This window comes from Delphinus delphis, chromosome 15, assembly GCF_949987515.2.
Source record: "Delphinus delphis chromosome 15, mDelDel1.2, whole genome shotgun sequence".
NCBI classification, from domain to species: Eukaryota; Metazoa; Chordata; class Mammalia; order Artiodactyla; family Delphinidae; genus Delphinus; species Delphinus delphis.
The window spans coordinates 33714521-33728495 of NC_082697.1; the positions used below are offsets into that span (position 1 = coordinate 33714521).

Consider the following 13975-nt stretch of genomic DNA (forward strand, 5'->3'; position numbering starts at 1 on the left):
TGCACTGGGCCCCACAAATGATACAGCCACTCCTGGAAGGGTTAATTTACTCTTCAAAAGCTTCTGTAATTCCTTAATAACCACTAAACTGCTGTGTCTACACAGTTCACTCTTCACTGTTCACTCACTGTTTACTGCAACTTCAGGGGCATTTTATAAATGATTTGTGCACCTTTTTATCCTATACTGCTTTGTTTTTAATCTCCAAGTGGACACACTCCTGGGATACTTCTTAACCTTGAGTACATTTGGAGAGGCATTCATTTAACAAGAATAAACATCATTAGGAAGATAAATCTAAAGGAAAATAATGCCTTACACAGCTTTCCAAAATTGGCCAAAAATGTTTTTTTAATTTTTTTTGGTGGGAGGTAGGAATTATTTGTTATTCCCCATCTCCTGCCTCGCATTAGTTTATTAATACATGGCTATCTTAACTATAGTTTGTAGCTTCAGACGTGTATCCTTCCTATGTAAAGCAGAGATTCTGAAATGTTGCTACATTAGCTAATTTTCATATTAGTTTTCCAGGGAGAAAGAATTATTTACACTTTTATCCTCTGAAGGTGGGAAAATTCCATTGTGAACAGAGTGCACATCAATTGTGCCCCAGGGGAGTGCTGCCTTGTGTATTTCATATTTCACGCCATAACAATGTTATCTGATTTTATAATTAACATTAAGATTTTATAGAAAAAAGTACCTTGTTATACTAGTTGTTAACCTTTCGATGTATTTAAAGCTCATTTCATAAGGAGCAATATGCTTCTTCATCACTGCCCTAAATGGGCTCTGTTGCTAAGTGTTATGGGATCTGGTAATGAAAGATACATACACAATGCATTTGCCCAACACAAGGGAGCAGTGGGAACCTTAACTCCTGAATTTCCTGACTTCTGTGGGTTTCATTTGCAATCTCAACGTTCCATTGATATTTCCTTTCTCACACCCATTCTCTTTTATTCTTTCTTCCTCAACATCCCCACCTCCTCTCCAACCCAGTTAAGACCTATTTAAACATTCATACTCATTTTCCTTCCATAGTTGAGTCATCTGTTTAGTTTATAAGGCATTAGTGTCATCTCTCATGGAGCTTAATTATTGCTTCCGTGTTTCCAAACTATTGTCAGTGACACAATCAACCTAGGACAAGACATGTAATAAGAAAGCACTGGTAAACCTATAGGTATTTGTATAATTTTCCAAAAATGTAAGTAGATAACAGCTTACATAGAATTAGGTTCTCAAGTTTGTATTTAAAGTAAAAATAGAGAATGGTAAAAATGGCCATTGAAAATCTCTTACATCATTCCTCAAGAATATGTGTATGTGTGTGTTTAAAATACAATAATCTTTACTACAGCTAAACTTAAAGGACAACTAAGACCAAAAGAACAGGTTAAAGAAGAATCTTCACACAGACAATCTTGCAGCCAAACCACCTGTGTTTTAACACATTCCTAGTGGTGAAAGTGGAATGGAGGATGAGGCTAATGTGCTCTTCTTGTCTGCTGGTTTACTTCTTTCTATTTTAATATTAAGCATCTTCAATGTTAATTTATGTTAATTGATTGCTTGCTCATGAGGATTCAGAGAAATAAATGGTAGTCTCATCTTACAGAGAGTGAGGTTTTAAAGTCAGCACCTGAGTTAAATTTGCATGAGGTATAAACTTATATTTCTGGCATTAACTTGCATTTTTGTAACATCCATACTTGGAGAGGTGATAGATTCTCACTGCATTATCACCCAACTTCTAGGAGAATGTGGTGATTCAATTAGGTGTTGGTGCAGCCTGAAGGAGAACTTCTCAAACTTCACTGAGTCTATGAATCCCCTGGGGGATCCTGTAGATTTAGTAGGTTTGAGGGGGGTCCTGAGATTCTGTATTTCCAAGTTCCCAAGTCATGCTGCTGCCGTTGGTCTGCAGACTATACATTGAGAAGCCAGAGTGTAATGCAATCAGTATTGGGAACCAAAGAAGGAGTGGTCATGACATGGAATTTCCCCTCTGCCTTTTTGTGCTAGTAGCTGAAAATACCTTTATTCCAGTTTCTTCACAACAATAAAGTGTCAGAGGGTGGTGGGAAACTTCATGTTAATAAGTTCCTTCAATAAATAGGCTTAAGCTAGTTGGAACAGATGTACAAAATACTTCTATGGTGAAAATACTTATGTTGCTCTTTATAATGTATACATGTATGTTTTCTGGTTTGATATTATAAAAACCCCACAGCGCTGAAACTGTTCGTATCAAGGTTTGAGATCTGAGTTGCAGATCTAGAATACTAAACAAACACAGGTAAAAGCATCTCTAATGAGGAAATCACTTCCTGCTTGGCCATTTTTTATGACTGATGGCTGGTGCTTTGACTTTAAAAGAGCTCCCCCAACCTGAAATTATATAACTTTATTTAACATAGCCTGTTCAGTATTTAATTGCTCTTTTGATTAAAAACCAATTCTTTAGGACTTCCCTGATGGTGCAGTAGTTAAGAATCTGCCTGCCAATGCAGGGGACACCGGTTTGATCCCTGGTCTGGGAAGATCCCACATGCTGTGGAGCAGCTAAGCCCGTGTGCCACAACTACTGAGCCCACATGCCTAGAGCCCGTGCTCTGAAAAAAGAGAAACCACCACAATGAGAAGCCCACGTACCACAACGAAGAGTAGCCCCTGCTCGCCACAACTAGAGAAAGCCCACACACAGCAACGAAGACCCAATGCTGCCAATAAATAAATAAATAAATAAATAATTTTTTTTTTAAAAAGCTAACCAAAATATTTTAAAAAAACAATTCTTTGTGTCTACTCTGCAATTTAAAAGATTTGTTCCCTAGCTTCAGCTGAGTTTGATAATATATAAATCCACTATCCATTTAAAGAAGTCACAGTAGGATATGATTTATTTCCCATAAGCCATGTCATTTCCTTTCAATATATCAAGGCATTCTTGGATTAAAGATGGATTTTTTTCAATGATGCAAACTCTGTATCAAAAATATTATGGCCTATAATCTTAAGCACTGTCATTTTCCTATAGAATTGGGCATTGTCTTGGACCTCATCTAATAATTAGAGCTTCATCCTCCTCCTTTATTTGGTAAAACAATGTCTAATACTTTGCAATAACAATATCCTTTGACTGGACTGTCCAAAAGCACAGCATCAACTTTGATAATTCAAAGATTCACATTTTAAAATATTTACACTCATTTTTTTAAATTCTAGATTAAATTTTCCACCTACTGAGATAACATAGAATAGTACAAATGGTAGGGACGTTTAAAATTTCAATTAACCAACGTCATAAAAATAAACAGTTCTATCTTTCATGGACAAAATAGACTCAGAAACTCAGGATGTTTCTCTAGAAGGAGCTGCTTTTGAATATTTGGCTTCTCTAGTCTTCTTTTACCAGAAAGATTGGAGGCAAGGTCGTTGGTGAGGGTGGGGTGAGAGCTAAGGGTGTTGGGAGTGGTGACAGTTCAGGGTGAGACCGCTGACCAGGGTGCTGAGAGGGTAAATTTTTTTAAAGTGCAACTGCCTGCCCATTCTACTGAACAATGGAGATGAACAAAGCTTTGCACTGACCCCAGTGACAAGCGCAGTTGCTTTTATAGATGAAGCAGCAGTAATTTAGAGGAGAATTCAAATTTATTGTAATCAATGTATAACTTTTCTGTAGGGACTATGAGTTGATATTTTATATTTGTCCAGCTAAATTAAAAAATGCTTTTTTTTCATGCTTTTTCATAATCATGTATTACCTCTCATGGGACTATATGGAAGCTCAGTGAAATATTTCCTTTGGTTCAATTCCTTTGCTATATACACTTAAAGAATCTCCATGCCAACCATGATATTTTTAGGATGCATCATTTGGAAATTGTAGTTTTCATATACTTTTATTTTAAAATCTGTAGGGACTCAAATCATAGGGACTCAAATCATAGGGAATTAAACTAGATAAGAGTTTTGTGTTTGTTTGTTTTTTTAATCTTTCATATAACATGCAATTTGGAAGGAAGCAGTGCAGGGGTGAAGTGGAAAAGCCCTACCAAGGTCATAAGCGTATTCTTTCTTTCTGTTTTGTCATTTTTTAGAATTGAAACATGGCTGCTGCATCACAAGCAATGGAATTGACTCTCTAGGCAGGAAGAAGAAGGAAGAGGAAAAAGACTACTACCAGTTCAGCCGCCTTTGGGTAACTCTCCCAGATGTCCTACACATGGCGACAACAGCAGCTTCCTCTTCCATCTCATTATCCACAATGATCTTTTAGGGAAGCTGGGAAATGCAGTTTGTAGCTGCCTCCAAGAATAGTAAGAAGTAGTAAGAAGGAAGGATGTAACTGGTAGACTCTTGACACAATGTTTGGCATTTTAGTGAAACATGATGCTATTTCATGATGACACGAGATGTATATTCTCAGAAAAGGCCATTCAAGATGGTGTTATCCATGGGCTGGAAAATGTCCATGTCTACGTTTTCCCTCACATGACCAGAGAAGCTGGACAAACTCCTTACAGCTATTTTAAAAAAGAAAGAAAAAGAAGAAAGAAAGTAACTACTACAATGTGGCAGAGTGAAAGGTGAACAAACACTTAGGTGTCTCAGTTGCAGTATGGTAGATGGGATTGTTCACTCCTTCAGTGCCCCCTTGTGCCCAATATACTGTAACAGGAAAATAAAATTAAACACTGTAGAAAGAGACTAGTTGAAAATCTTCCTTCATTACAGTTACAGTGTAGCAATATGTGGTTTTGGCTATTAGCAAATCAAAAAGAAAAAATATATATGTTCATGACATTGGAACAAAAAGTCACAATGTTCAGACTTATTTTGATAAGAGGTTTTCTTGTCAAAATAATATGTTTTAATTACATTTAGTTTAAATTTATGCCCAGTACTATTATTATTTTTTTTTAATATCTGTTAAATCGCCTTCAACCTACCAAACTATGAACTTGGGTTATAATTTACAAGCAAATTTGATCATTTGAAATTTGAGAGGGTTTTGTGGAAATAAAATACTTATTTAGTTTGTGTGGATATCAAACTAATCTTTATTACAGGGAGTGTAGATCAGAGTCCCTCTGATGGACTGAACAGAAATTGAGTAATTTTTTTCTTTTGGCACTGAACCAAACCATGAAAAACTATGAGCATCATTTTATTACTGTTTATCTTATAATTTACCTTATAGTTTATCTTATTATAAATAAAGATACTTTTTTTTTGAGACAAAATGGACCCAAGTCAGACAATTACATCAAGGTGGTAACTTCTCATTCTTGATGTGCTGCTACCAGGCATTTATACTTGGCTGCAGAGAAAAACAACAGACCTCTGGCGTGGTCTGCCAGAGATAAAGCATCAGCATAAATTCTGAACAATCTTTGACCTCTACCTTTATGAAAACTCAGTTTAAGCTAGATGCAAGAGTGTTTTGTTTGTTTGTTTTTAATTTTCTGTAACTGTTGGAAAAACATTGGAACACATAGTGCAAATTTTACTTGCCACACTGTCATCAAATAATTGATAAAAGAAGTTGGCAAAAATAAAGCTCCCCATGCCTTTGTTATGGGTGGGCACCCATTGAGAACTAACTTGGTCTTGCTGATCTAGATTCTCTAATTGCCCCCAGGTAGATTCTAATAGAAGCAACATTTAGAGCTGTAATCACCAGTAGACAACAACTAATACAATTCCCTCTTTGCACAGCAGAAGCTGAAGTTACAGAGAAACAAATCCTCTCAGAGTAACATGGGCCAATGTAGGAGCTAGAACCAAGGTCTTATCGAGTTCATGTTAACTCCAAACTGCTGCCACCATTTACAGAGACTTACAAGGGTAGCAGCTTCCTACCCATATGTGTGTGACTACTCCGAGGAAGGGCTGAGACAAGATCTTAGAATTTCTGACTCTTTTCTAGTCTCTTTCTTGTCTACTGCTCTGTCACTCTATCTCTCTTCTCTAACACGAAGACTTGACCTATTCCAAACCTCCTTTGGAAGAAAACATGTCAAGACATAAGAATGCCACTGGGTTAACATTGTCAACAGGGAAATTAAAATTAGTCTTCTGCTTGAAATAAACTTTTGTCAGTTTAAAGTACAGTAGAAAAGTAATTCACCATAGGCGAGGAGGAAGGAGAACCTTTGGAATTTATTTTCAATAAAAGATCCTGCAAATAGAAGAAAACCCCTGAAACTCTGGTTTTATTGACACCCATTAACACATGAACTTGAAGTAAGAGTATGAAGGCTCTTAAAATCTGCCCTTTCAAGAACTTTGAACAGTTATGTAGGGAGTTACAAGTACATAAGATGAAAATGAACACCTTTCCTCGGTAAGTGGATTTCAGGAGCGCTGAGAAACCATAAAGAGAAAGTTGAGGGTAATAGGACCTCACCTAGTAATTTTCTAGGGTGAGAAGATGGGGCTAAATGGCCCAGGACTAAAAGGATTGAGAGAAAGAAGGGTAAATCATTGTTAAATTATGTAGAAAAAATTCTGCCCTGAAATTCTCCTTTTGGGTAAGAATTTTTACGTTCTCTGACAATCTGATCAGATTGAACAGTTTGATAAAATGTTTAAATAACTGATTTTTGTGTTTCTGGTCAATGAAAACCTAAATACAAATACAAGTGAAATATCTTTGCTTATTCTATATCAATATAAATAGGTGGAGAGTGGAAAATCAGTGTCTCACCTTACATTCAATCCAATCTTAGTTTCAGCTGGATTGTAGAGGAGATTCTTGGTGTTTCTGCATGCGAGTCTATTCAGTTACCCAGTTATGGGCCTTTTCTCTACCTTAAATCCATCCATAAGTGGCTATTATATCCTGGTCCCAAAGATAGTGAATGGGTGGGGAAGAACAGAACCCTTAACAGCTACTTCTTCGATTTACCATGTGTTTGCTCCTCCAAGTGTGATCTGCAAGCTGCTCACATCAGCATCACCTGGGAGCTTGTCTGAAATGTAAATTTCAAGCCCTCACCCTAAACAGAACCAACATTTATAAAAGATACTTGGATGCAGTGTACACACATTAACATTTGAGAATCTTATAATACTTCTTCACATGGAAATGTTTATTATGAAGCTGATAAAGCTTAAAATATACCTCACATGACTTAAATGCCTACTCTGGGAAATATTTGGAACTATCCAGGAAATAAAATGAATAAGATTATCTGCTTATATTTCTATTCTCTGCTTGATGTTTCTTTTTCTTCTATTTTATGCCAACACCTATTCTACTGAATCAGCTTGGCTTTTGGTTGGTTAATTGACTTATTCATTGCATAAATATATATTAAACACTCTATGTACCAAACATAATAAAAAGATGATGAAGACATGTCCTTCTCCTTGAGAAATTCAGACTCTGACCAGGGGAGCAAAATTAGTGTTTCAAGTAGCCCTAACTCAGATGTTCTTAACTTCAAGTGGGTCACCGGCCCCATTGATAGCATTACAGAAGTTAAGAAAAATTCCTCAGGAAAATGTTCACAATTTTGGATGTTAAAGTAACCAGATCTTAGATGCCTTTTCTACTGTACTTTTCTACTGACAAAAGTTTATTTCAAGCAGAAGACTAATTTTAATTTCCCTGTTGACAATGTTAACCCAGTGGCATTCTTATGTCTTGACATGTTTTCTTCCAAAGGAGGTTTGGAATAGGTCAAGTCTTCGTGTTAGAGAAGAGAGATAGAGTGACAGAGCAGTAGACAAGAAAGAGACTAGAAAAGAGTCAGAAATTCTAAGATCTTGTCTCAGCCCTTCCTCGGAGTAGTCACACACATATGGGTAGGAAGCTGCTACCCTTGTAAGTCTCTGTAAATGGTGGCAGCAGTTTGGAGTTAACATGAACTCGATAAGACCTTGGTTCTAGGTCATCCAGCACTTGCCTGCTTAGCACAAGTCTCCTGACCTGGTTCCAACACTTCCCTTTACTCCGTATGAGAAAAGTAATCCTGCTTTGACCAGCTAGCAAATGCCTAGTATAACTTCCTTTATCCTGCTCACTTTCTATAAAAATCTCTTACCTTGTACAGCTATTTGGAGCGCCTTACTATCTCTAGATTGGATGCTGCCTGACTCATGAATTGTTGGAAAAAAGCTTACTAGATAACTAAATATTCTATGAAAATTTTTCTTTTAATGTGGGGAATTCATGGTACCCCTGGAGCCCAGCTGCAGATCTCCTCAGATAGTTTTCTTAACCTGGTTCCCTTTGGCTGCAGTGTCTGGGATTCATGAATCTTAGAGACATCCCAAAACTCCAAAATCATATATAAAATTCTTCATCTATGTGCATTTTTCTGGGAAGAGAGACCATAATATTAATTTGCATACCAAAGAAAGCCATTTCCCAGAAAGTAGATAATAATTTTGAAAGTTTATAGATATTTTTACTACTTAGCAAATTCTTCACATGTATTCTTCTTAGCATCTCAAAAGAATGGGTAAACTGAAGATTCAGAGATGAGGTCTGAAGAAAATGTAAAGGATTTAGCTTAGCTTCACACTCCATTATGATTCCTTGCCTCTTGAGCCCATAAAATCTTGAGGGGCCTTCTCCTCCAAACACCGCATCCGCCATGTTCATGAGTATTTCTGGAGTGTTTCTGGCTCCTAAATCTCAGTCCCTGCTGGGCAGCACCAATCGCCCTAATATCCCAGGAGGCCAACTGTTTTCTTAAACAAGTTTCCCCGGTTTCCTGCAGTGGGCAGGCAGAACTTCGTGACCATGAAGAAAAGGAGAGAGGGAAAGAAGGAAGATAGCTCAGAAGGAAGGGGTGAAGGAAGGACATGCAATGCCATAATAGTCTCTTGCTTGGAGAATACCAAGGCAATAATACTGAAAAACAAAATGTTTGCTTAAAATGCAGCTGAGACATGGGCAAGCTTTCTCTTTGGGCAGGGTGAATTAAAAATGATTTGAGGTTGAATTTAATAAAGCTCTTTAAATAAAAAGCCTCAGCTTGCCTGAAGTTACCCAGTTAGGAGAGCTCCAGCTCTATTTCATAGTGTTGGTGTTTAAAAATATAGCTCCTTGTATTCTCTTTTTCTTGAATGATCTTGGACGTTGTCACAAATACGAACAGCTATAATACATTTTCTTTGTAAGATTTTGTGCTTTAAAATATTTATTTTCCTTTTGTCTATAAAGATAAGATACATAAGGTGGGCAATGGGCTACAATATATTCATTTTTTTTTCTTTAATGATAAATTTTTGAACTGTAATCTTAATCATATATACAGAACTAGATTTGACAACCAAGAACATTCTAGATTAGGAAGAGTCAGCATGTTACTTCTTTGGAACTGAATTTCTTTTTAGACCATTAAATTTTGGAAAAACTGTCTTTTGAGTAAAACATTTTGTGGATTGTTTTAGAATGTAGGCAGTGGTTCTTCTTATTTTTTAAAGCTGGAATTCATATATGAATTATAGTGCCTAGAACAGTCTCATTATTTCGTTCCCATTTGCCTAATAGTAACAATTTACTCTAATTGAATCTTTTAATTGAGAAATACCAGAGTACTTTATAAGCATTAATTAATGCTCCCAACCCTACAGTGAGGGAAGTTAAGTGTTAGCCTTGTTTTATAAATGGAGAACTTAAAGAATAGAGTTAAGTAACTTGCCCAGGGCCACCCAGGAAACCAAGAGATGGAAGGCCCAGAGTTCTTGGCTCTGGGCCAATGCTCATCCCCTTGGTTCTCAAGATGGAGACAGGCCTGTGTTTTGGTTTATGTGGTACAAGAGAGCAAGGATAAAGCATGGAAATCCTTGAATCTTCACTCCTTTGTTTTGTAGATGAGGAAACTAAGTCACAGAGCAGTAGTGAGACTTCACTGCCCAAGATGCATTTGTCCATTCATTCATTCACCCATCATTTATTCATTTAGCAAGGATTCACGGAGCAACTCTCACATGATAAGCATGCTTGAATTCTGGAAACACACTGAGCAAGACAAAGTCCCTGTTCTTGAGGAGCTTATATGACAGTGGGAAGAAGAAAGTCAGTAAGCAAGTAGACAAATTTTATACTGTATCAGGTTGTAATAAGCATAAAAATGCCGCACAAGGGAGAGGAAGTGTGTGTGTGTTGGAGGGAAGCTGTTCCTGTTTTATATATGGCATGCAATGAAGTTCTCATTGATATTAAGACATTTGAGCAGAGACATGGATTGTGGGAGCAAGACATGCAGGTAGCTGGAGGAACAGCTTTCCAAGCAAAGGGAACAGCATATGCAAAAGCCCTAAGGTACAAGAGTGCTTGTCTTATTTAAGGAACAGTGAAGAGGCAAATTTACCGAAGAGAAGCCAGCAAAGGGAAGAGTCTTAGGCAATGAGGTTAGAAGGCAAAAGGGGAAGCATTTCAGAGGACCTGGTCAGACACTGTAAAGACTTAACCTGGCTGACGTATGAAGCCAGGAAATGATTTGGGCAGAGGGATGAGGCACTCTGACTTACATTTGAGAAGGATCACTCTGGCTGTTATGTGGAGAAGAGTCAGGAGTATGTGATGGAAGTGTGCAAGTAGGGAGGTCAGCTAAGTGGTCAAGGGTTATGCTAAAATTGAATATTGACCAAGACAAATGGCAGGGAATAGGAAAAGCTACCGCAAACTAAACAGCTATGGCACTAAATCTCAACTTCAGGGCACAAGCCTTTCTCCTTGTCATGATGGGTATTTAATAAGCTTTAGAAGGTTTAAAATATTCCTCTGGGTGAGTAACAGCAACTGTATCTAAACTTTCTTCAATGTGTGCTTTTTAAGATATAGACAACAGGGGGCTTCCCTGGTGGTGCAGTGGTTGAGAGTCCACCTGCCAATGCAGGGGACACGGCTTCGTGCCCCGGTCCGGGAAGATCCCACATGCCACGGAGTGGCTAGGCCTGTGAGCCATGGCCGTTGAGCCTGCGCATCCGGAGCCTGTGCTCCGCAATGGGAGAGGCCACTACAGTGAGAGGCCCGCGTACCACACACACACACACACACAAAGATATAGACGACAAAAGGCGACGGCGGGGGCGGGGGGGAAGATGCACCTCAGGCATGGAAGTACAGTTCGATCAGATGAGAACATTCCAGAGTCTACACATTCTGACTTTGTAGATCAAAAGATAAGTGAAGGAAGGGAGCTGATGATGGGCTGAGCATTGCTGCTGGAGGTTGGAGGCTGGTACTGGAGTTAAGCTTGTGGATACAAGGTCAATGAACCTGGATTCAAATTCCAGCTCTGTCTTGCAAGCTGGATGACCTTGGGCAAATTCACCTCCCAAAGCCTCGGTTTCCTCATCTGTGAAATGGGGTTAATAATACTGGCTCTTTCATTAGGTCAGATCATTTACAATCGCAGATCATTGAGGTGAAACACTTACTATTTTTCAGTAGTAGTCAGACTCATTAAAAATTCATTTTCATAATTCTTAAATTTATTAAAGAAAGCTTTTCCATGGAAATGCTTATAAAACAAGTTATTTTTATAATTCAGCCTTCATTTGTTACTGCTTAAGATCTTCAAGAAAGTTTAGCAAGAAAATTATAGGCCTCAGTCTTTCTGTTGATTCTTTGTCATCAGGTACTTTGTCATCAAAATACCGTACTTTGTTATCAGTGTACGCTATGTTATAGAGTCTAAGATTTTTAATGTGTGAACCATCTCACTTAGCGGGAAGGTTCTTTACGAATAAATTTATCAATTAGGAATGCTTTCCTCTGTGTGTAACAGAAAGACCCAGCCAGCAGGGTCTTAGTGATAAGGATACATAATTATTTTACATGCCAGGGAGTCTAAAGATTTGTAGACCAGGAATGGTGTAGTGGTTCAAAGATCAGAGTCCTGGGCAATTTGTATCTTCCTATTTTATGATTCTGGGGTGTTGTTGGGTTTTTCTTATTTTGCTGCTTATATCATAGTCATAAGATGATTGCTTATCTCATAGCTCTGGACTTACATCCTCATGGCAATCACATTCAGAAAAGTAGTGGAGAAAACAATGTTGTCTTCACCAAGGGAAAGGAAGCCCCCAGTAGACATCCCCTCACCCTCATTACTCAGTTTAGGACAACGTGACATTTCTAGACCCTTTTGCTTCATCCTTGAAAGAAATGGTTACCACGCCTGTTACAGAGCAGCCATGTGTCATCCATGTAGATGAGCGGAGTCCGCGTTCCCTGAAACCAAGATCTCTTTGTTTGCTCTTAAACACAAAATCAGGATTCTTTTGGCAGGTAAGAAGTACATTTGTGTTCGTGTGTGGGGCTGGGGCAGGGATGACAGTTGGGCAGGAGAGTATCTGAATGAGTACTTCAGATAAGGTAGTGTTGGCTGGCTTTTCTAGAAATGACATTTAAGCTGTGATCTGAATCCTTCCAACCTGGTATGTTGGAGGAACAGGAACATATCCATGGTGGCTGGGTGTGATGGTCATTGAGGTTGACATGTAGGCAGGGCCAGGTTAAGAGTTTAAATCTCACTCTAAATAAAATGGAAAGCCATTGGAGGGTTTGAAGTACATGAATAACAAGATCTGATTTATGTTTTCAAAACGATAGTTCTAGCTTCTGAGTGGTTAATAAATGGAGATGGCAGGAAGAGAAGCAGGGAGATGGATTAGGAAGCTATTCCAGGCGACTAGGTAGTCGAGGGTAGAAGTGTGGGCTAGTGTGATATGGTAGCCAGCCTCCACATTTGCCCCCAATGATTCTCTCTTCTTCATACAGGTATATCTCATTTTACTGCACTCACTTTATTGCCCTTTGCAGAGATTGCGTTTTTACAGACTCAAGGTTTGTGGCAACTCTGTGTCAAGCAAGTCTATTGGCACCATTTTTCCAACAGCTTTTGCTCATTCTGTGTCTCTGTGTTATATTTTGGTAATTCTTGCAATATTTCAAGCTTTTCATTATTATTACATTTGTTATGGTGATCCGTGATCAGTGGTCTTTGATATTACTATTGTCATTGTTTTGGGGCAACATGAACTGCACCCGTATAAGACAGCGAACTTAATTGAATATGTTTGACTGCTCCACCAGCCAACTGTTCCCCAAATCTATCCCTCTCCTCGGATGTCCCTATTCCCTGAGGCACAATAGTATTGAGATTAGGCCAATTAATAACTCTACAATGGCCTCTAGTGTTCAAGTGAAAGGAAGGGTAGTACATTTCTCACTTTAAATCAAAATCTAGCAATGATTAAGCTTAGTGAGGAAGGCATGTTGAAAGCCAAGATAGGCCAAAAGCTACGCCTCTTGCCCCAAACAGTTAGCCAAGCTGTGAATGCAAAAGAAAAGTTCTTGAAGAAAAGTAACAGTGCTACTCCAGTGAACACCCAAATGATAAGAAAGCAAAACAGCCTTATTGCTGATATGGAAAAAGTTTTAGAGGTCTGGATAGAAGATCAAATCAGCCAAAACATTCCCTTAAACCAAAGCCTAATCCAGAGCAAGGCCCTAAATCTCTTCAATTCTGTGAAGGCTGAGAGAGGTGAGGAAGCTGCAGAAGAAAAGTCCAAAGCTAGCAGGGCTTGGTTCATGAGGTTTCAGGAAAGAAGCCATCTCCATAACATAAAAGTGCAAGGTGAAGCAGCAAGGGCTGATGTTAAAGCTGCAGCAAGTTATCCAGAAGATCTAGCTGAGATAATTAATGAAGACAAAACAGCCTTCTATTGGAAGAAGATGCCATGTAGGACTCATAGTTAGAGAAGAGAAGTCAATGCCTGGCTTCAAAGCTTCAAAGGGACAGGGTGACTCTCTTGTTTGGGGCTAATGCAGCTGGTGACTTTAAGTTGAAGTCAACACTTATTTAAGATTCCAAAAACCCTAAGCCCTTTAAGAATTAGGATAAATTGACTCTGCCTGTGCTCTACAAGTGGAACGACAAAGCCTGGATGACAGCACATCTGTTTACAACATGGTTTACTGAATACTTCAAACCCA

At 38.4% G+C, this 13975-nt stretch overlaps 1 protein-coding gene across 1 annotated transcript; it reads left to right on the forward strand.

The window, feature by feature from the left end:
• Nucleotides 1-13228: 13228 nt before the first annotated feature.
• Nucleotides 13229-13738, forward strand: LOC138414271 (tigger transposable element-derived protein 1-like). Its single transcript, XM_069541379.1, has one exon. The coding sequence runs from the start codon at nt 13229-13231 to the stop codon at nt 13736-13738; it is 510 nt and encodes a 169-aa protein (XP_069397480.1).
• The last annotated feature ends 237 nt before the right edge of the window (nt 13739-13975 follow it).

Excerpts from the sequence above, each read along its gene's own strand:
- LOC138414271 (XM_069541379.1), top strand. The coding sequence starts at position 13,229 with ATGATTAAGCTTAGTGAGGAAGGCATGTTGAAAGCCAAGATAGGCCAA.